At 39.2% G+C, this 16014-nt stretch overlaps 1 protein-coding gene across 2 annotated transcripts in view; it reads right to left on the bottom strand.

Moving 5' to 3' along the window:
• The window catches only part of CSF1R (colony stimulating factor 1 receptor), an 86107-nt gene that overhangs the window by 47158 nt on the left and 22935 nt on the right, over positions 1 to 16014 (bottom strand). For both annotated transcript variants that reach the window (XM_075210036.1, XM_075210037.1), the window contains exons 2-3: positions 10498 to 10749; positions 4362 to 4643 (exon numbers count right to left, since the gene is read on the bottom strand). In XM_075210036.1, coding sequence (XP_075066137.1) covers positions 4362 to 4643; positions 10498 to 10749 — 534 coding nt within the window. The remainder of the gene's footprint in view (positions 1 to 4361; positions 4644 to 10497; positions 10750 to 16014) is intronic.

Raw genomic sequence — 16014 nt, 5'->3', positions numbered from 1 at the left:
GCTACGGGCTGAGGTTCCTGAAGAATTCCTGAGGGGTCCATTTTGGTATACACCATTCCCCTCCTTCTTCAGATAGGAGCGCTTCATCGGGAAAAGATCTCTTTTCTCAAGATCTAGTATCTCATCGCAGTCATGTACTGGAAGTCCTCTCTCATATCTAGGAAAATCATCTGTTTTGCAAATTAGAAAAATGCACCTTCGAGCAGAAACAAATTCCTTTCCTGGTATATATTATTTCTGGCACCGGTCTGCAGATGGACCCCACCAAATTGAAAGCCATACTTGACTGGTCCCAACCTTCTGGTCTTAAGGCCACCCAACGCTTCCTAGGATTCTCCAATTATTATCGTCAATTCATCAAAGGTTATTCTTCTCTGGTGGCTCTCATCACTGCATTGACACGTAAATCTGCTGATGCTAGCATATGGTTCACTGAGGCTATCCAAGCCTTTATATTATTAAAGTCTCTCTTCTCGTCTGCACCCATTCTTCAACAGCCTGATTGTTCACGTCCGTTTACCTTGGAGGTGGATGCCTCTTCCGTTGGTACTGGAGCCGTACTGTCACAGCGGAGCCCTTCTGGCAAACTTCATCCCTGCGGATTCTTTTCCCGTCGCTTTTTACCTGCTGAGAGGAATTATGGGATTGGCGACTAAGAGCTCCTGGCCATCAAGCTGGCTCTCTCCGAATGGAGAGATCTACTAGAAGGGGCGCAATATCCAATCACCATATATACCGACCACAAGAATTTGCTTTACTTACGTACTGCCCGATGTCTAAACCCTCGGCAAGCAAGGTGGTCCTTGTTCTTCTCACGCTTTAATTTCAACATCACCTTTCACTCTGGATCCAAGAATACGAAGGCAGACGCCTTATCTCGCTCTTTTGATCCAGCCAACATGGAACCCTTGGAAGACAATAAATTCATTGTAGACCCCTGCCAAGTATTGGCAACTACACACCTGAACAAGGGTTGCCCTCCGGGCAAAACATTCATCTTGCAACGTCTACGCACTCAACTCCTTAGCTGGGCTCATCACTCTCTCTTCTCTGGGCATGCCGGCATCCGCAAGACCTGGGACTTATTGTCCCGAAGTTACTGGTGGCCTTCTTTACTGGATGATGTGAAGAAATTTGTTTCTGCTTGTTCCAAATTTGCTCAACACAAGACCTCTAGGAAAAAGCCTTATGGATGTTTGCTCCCATTACCCATTCCTGATTACCTGTGGTCACAGATCTCAATGGACTTTATCACAGACCTTCCTCCTTCCAAATCCTGTACTGTGGTGCTAGTGGTCACGGATCGCTTCTCTAAAACAGCCCACTTTATTGCTCTTAAAGGCCTTCCTTCTTCCTCCTCCTTAGCCAATATTTTTATTAAAGAAACATTTCGCCTCCATGGCTGTCCTCAACATATTGTTTCCGATCGTGGATCACAATTCATATCAAAATTTTGGAGGTCTTTTTGCAATAAGTCTGGAATTAATCTTGACTTTTCTTCCGCATATCATCCCCAGTCCAATGGGTCTACGGAGAGAACTAACCAAGAATTAGAGAAATTTCTAAGAATATTTATCTCAAGTAACCAAGATAACTGGGTGGACCTTCTCCCTTGGGCCGAGTTCGCCCAACAATCATTTCCATGAGGCCATCTCTAACTCCCCCTTTTTTGTTCTTTATGGCTGCCATCCTAGACTACCCAGCTTCTCGCAAATTACATCTTCTGAAGTTCCGGCGGTGGACTCTCTGTTTCGTAACTTCTCCGCTATTTGGGAACAGACCAAGATAATTTTAAAGAAAGCAACCACTCGTTCCAAAAATTTCTACGATAAAAGGAGGAGAGTGACCCCAAGTTTTTCAGTCGGTGTCAGGGTATGGCTATCCACCCAAAACATTCGTTTACAGGTTCCCAGTAAAAAATTTGCTCCCAAACCGAAGGTAACCAACAGATTCTCCACCTCATCCAGAACTCCTCCTCCTGTTGTGGATCGGGATCAAGTCGAATATGAGATTAAAACTATCCTAGATTCTCGTAAAGTTCAAGGTGCTATACAGTTCTTGGTGGATTGGAAGGGTTACGGCCCTGAGGAGCGCTCATGGGTAAGAGCCATTGATCTGCATGCTCCCCGTCTACTTAAATTATTCCATAAAAAATTTCCCTTAAAACCCTATTAGGTGTTCAGAGTCCACCTTTATGGCAGGGGGTACTGTAACGGACTTACCTTCTCCGCCGTCCGGAAGCCGCACTTCCGCATCCAACACCACGTGACTGCACCTGGAGGCGGTCACATGACCACAACCCAGAGGCGGGGATTTTGAATCTCTGTCAGGATAAAAACCTCAGTCTGACACTCGCTGAGTGTCAGAGCAACACTTACCTGGTCCTGGCTCCTGTGCTTCGTGGATTGCTGTGTCTTCCAGTCTCCTGTGTCTTCCTGTGTGCTGATCTCTGCCTGTCTGACTAGTCTGGCTCTCCTACCCCCTGTGTACCGACCCGGCTTGCTGACCATTCCTCTGTTCTTGTGACCCGTGTACCGAACCTGGCTTGTTGACTCCGAGTTGCCTCCTGATTCTGCCTGACTCCATTCCTGTGTACCGAACCGGCTTGTCTGACTCCGCCACCTTCGTGCCACTCCGCTGTACTACATCTTGGGTCGAACCTGAGGACCGCGACCTGCGACTCCTGGCAGCGAAGCCCACCCCGCCTTGCGGCGGTTCTTGGTGAACACCGGGGAGATCATTAGACTCTGCACCTCAGGTAAGCCAGCGCTAATCAAGATTAGTAGTAGTAGTATCCAGAATCTGTTACAATAGCAGAGCCGTAACTTCGAATTGTAGCGCCTGGGGTGAGCTAGACAAATGCCGCCCCCCAAGCCCTCAATTTTAACCAAATTAAACTAAAATATTCCTAAATTGCGCCCCCCTTCAGCGTTGCGCCCTGGGCGGTCGCCCCTGTCACACAGCCCTAGTTATGGCCCTGCTTTATAGACACCCTTTAGTGACTCAAAGCTTGGCACTTAACTTTTTCATGTGCATGTGTCCAAACAGCAGAATCTTCCCTGGATGTAGACCAACAAAAACAATAAAAATAAATCACTCTGTCTTGTCTTTATTTTATCTTATCTTGTCTTACCAGTTTCATTGCATCTCTGCAATTTCCTCAGAGACAGAAGAATACAAAGACTATGGGCATTTTGGGCTACTTACCATATACAATAAAACAAGAAGATTTATTGGAAGACTGATACAAATGATTATAAAGGACAAGCTCTGTCCATAGATAAGATCCACCCAATTGTCTTGATGACCAGAAACATAATTTTCGAAGCTTGGTTTATCCGTTGAACTGAGAGTGATAGGCCGAACAGAAACGCAGACTAATTTTCACTTTATGACAGAATTGCTTCCATTATTTTGAGACAAATTGGACTCCACAGTCAGATACATTTTCAGCAGGTATACCAGTAATAAAAAATATCTTCAATAAAAAGGTCAGTAAGTAAAGAATGCTTTTCAAAGCAACAAAATGTGACATTTCAGAGAATCTCTCCACCACAGCTTAAATGACTGAAATTATTTTACAAGATAATAAGTCTGATCATGAAGTCCACTTAAAGGTGGGTCTAGAGTTTGGATGACACTAACAGAGGATGGATTTATTTTGTACACAAATGTGACAAACTTGAACAAAATCTTCCACATCAGTTTTTAATTTAGGCCACCAGGAATTCCTGTGGATAATGTCCACGGTCTATAATTTTAGGGTAACCTGCTGCCTTGTAGACATGGGCCCAGGTAAGTAAATAAAAGTTTATTTAAAAAGTTTATTTAAGTTAAACTAGATGCTAAAATACATATATATTTTTGTTGAAGCCTTTTTCAAGATTCTCTTTAATATATCACCCACTGTTGGTGTTTTAGGTGTAGAGAGTAGATACAACTTAACGTGTCGAGGTTCCAGGAATGAGATCAATTGGAACATTGTATCGATGACGATGTCGCAGAGTTTCAGTCTGTAACTATCCATATAACTCACATTATGGGCCTCATGTAGAATTGGACATAAGTTCTATTTTTTTGTGCAGAAAACACTTTTCCATAAAAATAAAATAAATAAAAATATATGCATAATTCCATATGCAAATTTGGCTGCATTTTACACTTATAACTCTTTATACTAAAACCGGCAATTAGAGGAGGACACATCTGCAAATGTATTAAATTGCTTCCGCAAATATATCATAATATATTACAATACCTTTGTATTGTCATTTCCATTTTCCAAGTACCTAATATGCGTCTGCTTATGGACCACTCTAAATGTCCTAACGGTACGTTGTCTATGTAAGTTTTTTTGTTACCTTTTTTCACAAAGAGTTGAATTTCCTTGGACTTTTTGTCAACCCCGTTCACCTTCGCCAGACACACATAGCTCCCCTGATAATCTCTTTGCGCATTATGGATAGTATATCCTGTCTTAGTGTTGAATGATGCTACTGGAGTTTTCTGATCACGTTTTGTCGGCTTTAAAAAAATCATGGATTTAGGAACTGAGGGATCTGTTAACAGACATGGAAGCACGGCATCGGTGTATTCATCAACTAATACTCGTGGTACAAGCGTATTCCAGTACTCTGCTGCATCTATGAAAGACAAAGAAATACAGTGTAAAATAAATACAGCAGCTCTTAGTGTCCTATGACATTGTGCCATCTAAATAAAAAAGATCATGTAATTCCATATTAAGTGTGTACCTCCCAACTCTCCCAATTACGATGGGACAGACCCGATGGCTGTCCTACGGTTGCCATGTTTGTCCCGACTTGCAGGAAGTTGGGAGATATGTCCCTAATCACCATGGTAAACGAGTGACTCTGGTGCGTGCCGCATTTGAAAGATTTTTTTAGATGACTTAGATGACTAGTGGGTGGTGGACTATCAGCATCCCTGGGGCGTGGCCCTGTGCAATGTGGGCATATCCCGATTCAGCGGAGGAGTGGCCATGTTCTGCTTTACAAAATTCAAATGTAAGGAAGTAAGTAAATGTATAAAATATAGCATAATAGCACAAACAAGTAAAATTACCTTTGCATGCACTACCATTGCTAAAAGCAGAAAAAGCAGAACATTTATGCAGTATGACTGTTTTTTCAGATAATTTCTCTATTTCCCTCTCTGTAAGAAGAAAATATTGCACAATTTTATTCAGTAGAAAATGTTGGGTTGTAGATATATTTATGTGATAAACTCAGGCACGTACTTGGGGGGGAGGTGTTTCAGTTGTCCGGAAACCCCCCCTTCAGCCTGGGACCATCCACCTCACTGCATGCGGAGCTTATTAGTTCCTTTGCTTTCTTCCCTCTGAGGTCATGGCACTTGTGGTGCATGCACCAATGACCTGTCCTTCCTCTTGAAGATGCAGGAATACAAACACTGAAGTTTGCCCTTGATGCTGTTTCAATATAACAGCATCACGTACCTTTACGCATGAGTACAGTACATCAGCTGTGTGCTACAAAAGCAGCCAGTATTTTACATTTGCACCACTTTGCTGTACAACATGGTTTGTTCAAGAGCAAATTTGCGCCTTTTTTTTTTTTTGCTTTGCTCCTAATGCTAAATGAGGCCTGTATTGTTGTTTTACTACATATAGAAATTAGACTCTAACAATTTTATTACATACTTCTCTCTTAAACAGACTACTCACATGCACATGGGCATATACAGTTAAAAACAAAATTTAGCTATGATTTGATGAGACAATATATAGACCAGCTTATATCTATTGTAGGAATTACCAAATGAGCGACTCCTTGCTCCGATCTTCTTAAAAAGTTGCTGTTTTATTTCATCACAACATTGTTAGCAAAACTGTCCAGCCCTAGCTATCGTCCGGCTGCTATTCAGTGTCAGAAGCCCCGACCACCAGATCCCATAATCCTTTTTGTTCTCAACAAACACACCTCAGCAATCACACCAATGTTGTGCACCTGTGTGTAAAATCCTTTCTTAAGGTAGCAGCAGGACCCTTAACCCTGCCTGTACCTTTCCCTGGGGAACGGCTCCTATTCTGGTTACCAGACTGTGGTTAATTACCCCCTTTTCCATACTATTTAAGATATTTGTTAAGCTGGTGTGTTATCTCAAGTCATAAATTATCATCATCATCATCATCAACATTTATTTATATAGCGCCAGCAAATTCCGTAGCGCTTTACAATTGTGAACATACACTGATAAGACAATACTGGGTAATACATACAGACAGAGAGAACCCTGCTCGAAAGCTTACAATCTATAGGACAATGGGAGTTAGAAACACAAGGGCATGTGCTACATCATATTGCACAATGGACCAGCTAGAACGCAAAGGTAAAAGTATTGAGTGGGCTGTGTGTGTTGCAATGTTGGTCAGAGGGTTGTTGTCTTGCGTTAGCAGTGTAGAGGATGGTAATAGGGTAATCTAGGGAAATTAAGATGGTGGTTGAGGAATATCATAACCTTGTCTGAAGAGATGCGTTTTCAGTGAACGCTTGAAGGTTTGAAGACTAGAGGAAAGTCTTATTGTGCGTGGGAGGGAATTCCACAAATTGGGAGCAGCCCGGAAAAAATCCTGTAACCGAGAATGGGAGGATGTGATGAGAGTGGAGGAGAGACGTAGATCTTGTGCAGAACGGAGGTGTCGAGTAGGGAGATATTTTGAGACAAGTGAGGAGATGTATGTCGGTGCAATTTTGTTGATGGCCTTGTATGTTAGTAGAATAATTTTATATTGGATTCGTTGATATACAGGCAGCCAATGTAGAGATTGACAGAGTGGCTCAGTAGAAGAATAACGGTTAGTAAGGAAAATCAATCTAGCCGCTGCGTGCAAAATAGATTGTAGGGGATCAAGTCTGACTTTGGGAAGACCAGTAAGGAGGGAATTGCAATAGTCGATGCGGGAGATGATGAGTGCATGAATTAATGTTTTTGCGGTGTCTTGTGTCAGATATGTGCGTATTCTGGAAATGTTCTTTAAAAAATATGGAACGCTTCACGAATTTGCGTGTCATCCTTACGCATTGTATTTTTTAAACCCTTTGTGACTCCTCATAATTGTCACCAGATGACTGTGTTTTTTCTACTGGATATGTTTTGTGAAGAGGGATTATGAAGAAACAACGTGTATGGAGTAGTGACATGTATAAAGACATACAACCAAGTCATGATTACAAAAAATGAGTTAGTGGTTAATACTCTGCACTGTATTATCTGTAAATCAGACTGCTCACAGCTTGTCTCTGTCTCTCTGTGAACTAACATCTGTCTGCATTACATGCCCAGCACTTGTTGCCAGTATCCAGACTGGATATAAAGAGATGTTTTCCAATATTGGTAGCCTGATTTAGGTATCTTTAATCTATGCAGATTTTCAGGGAATATTTATTTTCCCCTACTACCATTAAACTCGTCCACTCCGATGGGGCATTGACTTCACTATTACACCCAGTTTTCCAAACGTGAAAGTTCCTTTTCTCAACAAGCTGCTGTATCAAGTCTTCTCGGTGAGTGTAGAACTGGTCAACCCAGATCGCAATTTGATGGATCATATTTCTGCCCAAATCATTGAAAACATCTGCATAGTCCTCCTGAATTTTCTCCATTGTCAGATGTGGTTCAGCTCCCTCAGTAGTGATTACTTAGTGTTTTACCAAACTGAGTTTCTTGTAAGCTGTAAGACCTAGAACTGCTGGAATTTCTGGTTTTATTACATAGTTTATTTGCCTATTGTTGTATGAGGATTTAAGTATACAGCTTCCAATTACTTTAAGTTTCTCGCTACCCTATCCCTATACTGTTGGTTGTTCCATTTCTATTAAGATCATATTCTTTTTATAGAACATGCTTGTGTACAGCAGTGTATTCGACAGCAGTGTATTCGCGTGCCATAGCTTCACATTTACTGGTATTTGATTTTTTCCATTTTTAATACACAATATTCGCTATCTTTGGTTTCACTCTTCAGCTGCCCCTATGAATGCTAATTAAGCATTTTGGTCTGCATCACCCTGAGTATCTGTATCGTCCTAATGTACTGTACGAATGTGCTCTGTTTTGTCTGAGTTCCAGCTCTTGCCTCTGCACATCCCAGCAATAAGTCCCTGTTTGAGGAACTTGTGACATATTTGTTTTTGTGCTGGGAAGCTTACAATGTATTGTTGGTATCCACAATTTCTGCATTGTGTGTCGTCTGCGCTTTGTGCCGTGTCCCTCTATGTTTGTTTCCCCTTTGTTTACTCTGCACATTTGTCTGTGTGCATTCTACACAGCATTGTACTTTTTTTTAAAGTCAGGACTTTTGTCCAGACTGCCAAGAATGCTGGGAGATGCAGCAGTGAATCATGCAGCTTTTCTGTCCCTTGTTAGGGGGCTGACATGCTATGCATGCCCCATAGAGACATGTCACATGCCCCCAACATGATGTGGCCATGACCTCTATATAGTTTTGTCCAGAGTGGACAAGAAGAAAAGTTGTGAAATATGCTTATCATGTTGTTTATGTCTGTGAGTATGCCTGTGCAATCAGTTTTAGCTGAGTTAACCACTCTTATATTGACTCATCTGAATTTTTGTATTTTTCATCAACAACTTGTACTGTATCAGAAAGTTTCTGTGGGGATAGCAATAAGTTTCAAATATGTCTACTGCTATGCCTGTTCTCTGCTGCAGACAGCTCTTCATGGGTGATTTGCAGAGGGGGCTTCACTCTATTCTATATATCAAGGGCTCACCACCGTTGTTAGCTCCTGCCAGTGCTCAGATTCGTCTAGTTTCGACGGAGATAAGTCTACTTTACAAGGATCACCACAATCCTTGTTCTCTTCCTTGTTCTTTGAATAAAGCATTTTCTCAGTCTTCAATTGTTTTTACATATTTTGCTCTTTTTTTAATATTTTTAATTTATTTCGAACATTCTTTTTGTAAGCGAAGTCAAGGCTTTCAATCATATTGACATGTGTGAACTGACTACTCAGGTCATGTAGGCGTATATCCTCTCTGCCCGGTCAAGTGGTAAGTTAAGCCCTACCATTCTTTAGCAGTATCGCTGAGGGAAGTGAGTAATGCTGAAAATGCAACATTTTATAGATAGATTGTGGCAATAAGTGATTTTTTATCAGCAATTATGCCGAGTATTAGTAAGTAGACCCCTAAGTCCTGTTCCATAAGAAATCCTGCCATGCTTTCTTTTGATATTGTATTAACAATCCCACTTCTACCACCATTTAATGCATTGTGAGCTCTCAAAGTCTGCAGCTTGTCTCTCTGCAATGAACACCTGGTATTCTATCTGTATTACTTCAGTGCTTTTTTGAGATACATCCATAATATAGCAACTACTATCAAACAAAATGGCTCTATAAAAACTGCACCAGACTAAGGAGGCCTAACAGGCTATATATACTGTAAAGGGACAATCAAATTAGTAACAAAACATATTGATGATAAACTACATTCAAACATATAATATATTCACTTAGACTCTGTTTGGGCATATATTATATTTAATGGATCCCAAAGTAATAGTTGTCCCTCCCATCTCACTACCATTTATGACCCCCCCTATCCACATAATAGTGCTTTTTGAAAATGTTTTTTTTAATATTTTATTTTATACTAACCTAGAAAATTATTACAGTGATGAACAAACAGTATGCAGATCTCAGCAATCTAGTCCCAGTTTGCATGAAAAGTGTCACAGGTCTGTAGAACCGCATTTGCATATGGCGCTCCTGCCTCCCTTTTAAACAGTAATGTGATAGCACATTATAGTGGAATCAAGAGCTTTCATATATAGCACATTACATTGTTAAAGGCATGCAGGTCTGCAGACCCATCAAATCATTTCCTTGCAGGTTGGGTGCAGGGAGCAGAGTAGTTTGTGGAGTGTGTACTTCACTCAGTCATGCTGGAATCAAATTATTCTAAACTGTTTAATCATTACTGGATTTTATTATCCATTTTGGTTTTATCTATATAATTATTACTATTTTTTTAAGTACACATATGGATGTGGACTGGGCCACCATTTACACCCAGTCTGTCTTTGGCAGACATACACAAGATATTTGAGAAAAGTGGTGCTCTACATTTAGATACACAGAAAGGGCTTAATAAAGGACAGTATTTTTCAAGGTTAAGGCTCGTAATCCTTCCTATGTGCTGCCATATTGGGCTTTGCGGGCTGCCTCGGCATAAGCCGGTACTGACACACAACCTACGGCGATGTGAAGGCACAGTCTCCCTAGTTGCAGTTACAACTTGGATTATAAGGGGCCTGAGATGGATCCAAGCTCCCACCGTTATCACCACTTCCCTCCCTTTGGTACCCCTGGCTTCAACCCATAATTTTTCGTGTCTGTTTATATAATATACCGCTTACTAATACAAAAGTATGTGCTATGTATTCCTGTACATTTTGCAGCTAGTTTATGTATTTGAGGACAATGTTGTTACCTTTTACAAAGAGATGAACTGATGCACTTTCTGAAGAATTGGAGGCATATACACATTTGTAGGTTCCGGTGTCTGTATATGTAGCCTTCACTATTTGCACTACCGTGTTATTGTCCTGTTGTATATGTTTCATTTGATTGCTTGTAAGTTTCCATTCCACCGTTGCATTGCCATGGCATGTTAAAGTGACAGAGTCATCTTTTTGTAATATGATTTCACTCATAACAGGTTCAATGACTGGAGTAGCCAAACCTGAAGGAAGAAAACAAAACAAAATAACAAATAACGTTCAATAAAAATTGATAATACATTTCCATAACTCCATTGTTACAGACCTGTTCATAGTGATACATGGCAGAAGTTTCAACAGACCAAAATGTACTTAATTAAAACACAAACGACATGCACATACCTCCCCACATGCTTAATAAAAAATCCACCCAGACTACACCCTGATCCACTCAATGTCTACAATCTATCCTGACCACACTTCTAGGTGTAAATGTATCAAGCAGCATGTTTCTGGCATGTTTGAAAAGTGGAGATGTTGCCTATAGCAACCAATCAGATTGTGGCAATCATTTATTTAGTACAGTCTCCACTTTTTCAAACCCACAGTTTAGTAAATATCCCCCTAGCTGTCATTTTGTAAAATGTACTAAATAAATGAAAACTAGAATCTGATTGGTTGCTATAGGGAACATCTCCATTTTTCAAACCCACCGGAAACTCGCAGCTTGCTACATTTACCTCTTAGACTGTTAAGCAATACCCATTCATTAGCAGTATATCAGACTGTTTTGTGAATAACAGGACTGTTAGGGAATATATATGATATATAGTCTATCCAGGGTCACCACAGTAGTTTCATCTACTGCACTTCCCTAGATTGTAAGCTTTTGGGGTTGCAGGATCGTTAATCTCTACTGATTGTTGAACGAATACCTGATGCTTGTTAGCTTTCCTAAGTGCTGCAGCACGTACATAACATAGTTATATTATACTGTACATGCACGTCTATAAAATGAAAATACACAGGCTTGCAATTATGCAGAATGAATACATTTTGCCTTGGTGTATATACAAGTTTCAGGACACATATAAACGGTAATATTTTCCTTGTGAAAAGAAGGGACAAATTTTGTTGTTTTGCACTACTAAACTGATCTTGCATTTATTCTAATGACTAACCTGGAACCACATGCCACCTACATGTATGCTACTTATACTCGCAGTTCTAAAAACAATAAAAAATGATGGCTTACAATAATCTACGCAGGTTGCCAAGGGAATATGGAAGCCACAAATAAGCCTTGGACTCTGCATCAGGCCACGGACAGCCATTTGTACAGCCCTGCCTTAGAGAACTATACAGTACAAGCCAATGGACAAAAGAAAGGATTGTGTACCACTACCTACTTATTATAACTACGTACCCCAGTTTTTGGTTTTAACCAAAAAAAGCCAGAAATAACCCACTGAGGGCTTTCCTGGTGTTTTCAGTACACACTGAAAAGCCTGAAATCTGGTTGTCCCAGCCGGGATGCATTAGCAGCATTCATGGACTTTCCATACTGTCCACAAGCACTTTAGGAATGCCAGAATCCAGAGGCACTTCTGCATTATAGAAACAGTGCACCCGCTTCCTGTTTCATCATCACCACTAATTGCGGTGGTATCAGGGCCCAAGGATATCAGGGAACTGGAACTTCTACGAAACAGCGTTAAAGGTCCCACGATGCTAAGGTGGGAACCAGACTGGTACTGTTGGCTATAAATCAACCTGTATTCCAACATTTAGACCCCCATAGGGATTCTTGACAAGGGTATATAAGTGCGACAATAATCAAGGACAATTTTACAGAAGTGTTTCCCTACAATGCATTATGAGAAACACCAATACATTAATAAATAAACATAAATAATATAATATTAGTGAATTTAAAAACGTAAAGAGCTAAAATCAAAATTCCATCGGAAGTGATCAGAGTATAATAAATCTATTAGAACTGCAGGATCAGCAAAGAGAGTTGCCTGTGAGTCACAACAAGTACAGTACTTTCAGTGACACTTGATTATGCAACTTGTTGTCCTCCTGTTGTTGTGGCAATAAAAGCTCCAGCACGCCTGCTCTGCTGGTGCCTATAGTTCAACAGTATTATAGAAGAAGAAAAAGAAAGTTATATTATAGGTGCACTAATATTTTCAGATGATTGTGTTTAATTTTAAGATATAACTTTTATTCAGTATTGATTAAAAATTTAGCGAAATATAGGTTAAAAAGAATAAAAATACTCGCTATCTGTTTGTATATTCTCTATTAATATTAGGACTTATGCTGGTAAAGGTAGTAATCGTAGCAATATTTATTACAGCAAATGTGCTTATTATTTATAGCCACTCCTTGCTAACATTCTCCTGATGTAAAATTAGGCTGTAGTATTGCTAATCAATGACATGTTAAATACTAAGCAGTAGTAGCAATAGTGGTAGCGTAGCGGTGATAATTTTAGCCAATGTATTTATTATTCATAGCCGTTCCTTGCTAACATTCTCCTGGTATAAAGTGAGGCTATAATATTGCTTAGTCAATGCCAGATTGAATACTAAGTATGTGTAGAACCAGAGAGAAAGAAAGTATGTCAAGGGGCACTCCGGGGTATTTAAAATTAAAAAAACATTTTATTGGTATGCGTTAAAAATATAATAATATATCTAACAACTAGCGAAATATATTAAAAACATGTGCTGTGTGAAAATAAAAAATGCAGATCTAACTGCAAATCGCTGTGTTGTCATGCTATTGAGTTATAGTAAATACAAAAATTCTATATTATATATTATAGTATTAAATTATACTGCTGATTGGGTACAATTGTTGTATAGTTATTGGTCAATGATATCACATATATGTTTTTATTATGGTGAAACAAGGTGATAAATTATAGTATCTATAGATTCGTTAGGATAAACAACCTTGTTCACTTGAATATAGAGACACTAATTAGCTGTCTAAAGCTGATATCAATTATTGTATAAAATGACTCTGTTGGTGATTCAAGCTCATTAAATTGTTATAGTATATCAAGATACAGGTATAATTTTGTTGTAGTAGTTTGAATATAAACCCTATGTCCTGATATTGTGTACTGGTTTATTTAATTGATGGCTTAATATATTTAACACTTAGGAGTTGCTATAATATAGATGGCGTGGTTGGCATATAAATATGAATGCCGTTAGCTACGCTGTGTATTGTCCTGGGGTTGAGGAGATCTATCTCTTTTCATTGTATCCCCATTGACTAGCGTGATTGACCCCCAAGGTGTGATGTATATTTGCCAAATCTGAGCTCTATCTAACTTGATATGAGTACATTGATATCTAGCTAAACTGTTACTGGGTTGAAAATATCACATCAGCAGAGCGTGAGAGACACAGCGAACGCCGACGCGCGTTTCGCTTGTGTGCCTTGAAAAAGAACACAAGCGAAACGCGCGTCAGCGTTCGCTGTGTCTCTCACGCTCTGCTGATGTGATATTTTCAACCCAGTAACAGTTTAGCTAGATATCAATGTACTCATATCAAGTTAGATAGAGCTCAGATTTGGCAAATATACATCACACCTTGGGGGTCAATCACGCTAGTCAATGGGGATACAATGAAAAGAGATAGATCTCCTCAACCCCAGGACAATACACAGCGTAGCTAACGGCATTCATATTTATATGCCAACCACGCCATCTATATTATAGCAACTCCTAAGTGTTAAATATATTAAGCCATCAATTAAATAAACCAGTACACAATATCAGGACATAGGGTTTATATTCAAACTACTACAACAAAATTATACCTGTATCTTGATATACTATAACAATTTAATGAGCTTGAATCACCAACAGAGTCATTTTATACAATAATTGATATCAGCTTTAGACAGCTAATTAGTGTCTCTATATTCAAGTGAACAAGGTTGTTTATCCTAACGAATCTATAGATACTATAATTTATCACCTTGTTTCACCATAATAAAAACATATATGTGATATCATTGACCAATAACTATACAACAATTGTACCCAATCAGCAGTATAATTTAATACTATAATATATAATATAGAATTTTTGTATTTACTATAACTCAATAGCGTGACAACACAGCGATTTGCAGTTAGATCTGCATTTTTTATTTTCACACAGCACATGTTTTTAATATATTTCGCTAGTTGTTAGATATATTATTATATTTTTAACGCATACCAATAAAATGTTATTTTAATTTTAAATACCCCGGAGTGCCCCTTGACATACTTTCTTTCTCTCTGGTTCTACACATTAATTACAAGTACAAGGGAGCACCCTCCAGCTTTGATAGGAAAGTTACACTGGAATACATTATAAGCAAGATTGGGGGTTTAATACCATTTATCTATTAACCAACTTAGTGCGGTCATTCTACTTTTAGTTACTGAATACTAAGTATGTAAGATCTAATAGTCTTTAAGGAAATATATGATATAGGGAGTGAATTGCTAGCTACCTACAGATACCACCACAAACTTTGCCTTGGATAAAGCAGACCTTAGCGAAACGCGCGTCGGCGTCCTCGCTGTCTGTTAAGTTGATATCTCTCATATTGGCAGCTGAAACCATACCCCGATATACCCAGAGTTAGTTCGGTGGTATCTGTAGGTAGCTAGCAATTCACTCCCTATATCATATATTTCCTTAAAGACTATTAGATCTTACTTACTTAGTATTCAATCTGGCATTGACTAAGCAATATTATAGCCTCACTTTATACCAGGAGAATGTTAGCAAGGAACGGCTATGAATAATAAATACATTGGCTAAAATTATCACCGCTACGCTACCACTATTGCAACTACTGCTTAGTATTTAACATGTCATTGATTAGCAATACTACAGCCTAATTTTACATCAGGAGAATGTTAGCAAGGAGTGGCTATAAATAATAAGCACATTTGCTGTAATAAATATTGCTACGATTACTACCTTTACCAGCATAAGTCCTAATATTAATAGAGAATATACAAACAGATAGCGAGTATTTTTATTCTTTTTAACCTATATTTCGCTAAATTTTTAATCAATACTGAATAAAAGTTATATCTTAAAATTAAACACAATCATCTGAAAATATTAGTGCACCTATAATATAACTTTCTTTTTCTTCTTCTATAATACTAGCATTTAAAGTTTAGGTGGCACCCCCAGGTTGACATACAAATAAGATTACACATTTATTGGGGTTATATTTCCAGATGACAACTAGTGCGATAGAATCCTTCTCTTTTCAGCCTATAGTTCAACAACAGCTAGAGCATGGGTGGATAGATGTTCTCTTTGGAAATATGATAGTGTCTGAATGAATGCGACAGTGAGAGATAACAGGGTATGTCTGCTAAACTGACACTCACCTGCTGCTTCACTATCCTCTCGTCTGCAGAGCTGACGCTCACCCCCTGCATCTACACCTGCATCTAGTGAGCT

Source organism: Mixophyes fleayi, chromosome 4 (genome assembly GCF_038048845.1).
Source record: "Mixophyes fleayi isolate aMixFle1 chromosome 4, aMixFle1.hap1, whole genome shotgun sequence".
In the NCBI taxonomy this organism is placed as follows: Eukaryota; Metazoa; Chordata; class Amphibia; order Anura; family Limnodynastidae; genus Mixophyes; species Mixophyes fleayi.
This window is presented reverse-complemented; position numbering and strand designations above follow the sequence as displayed.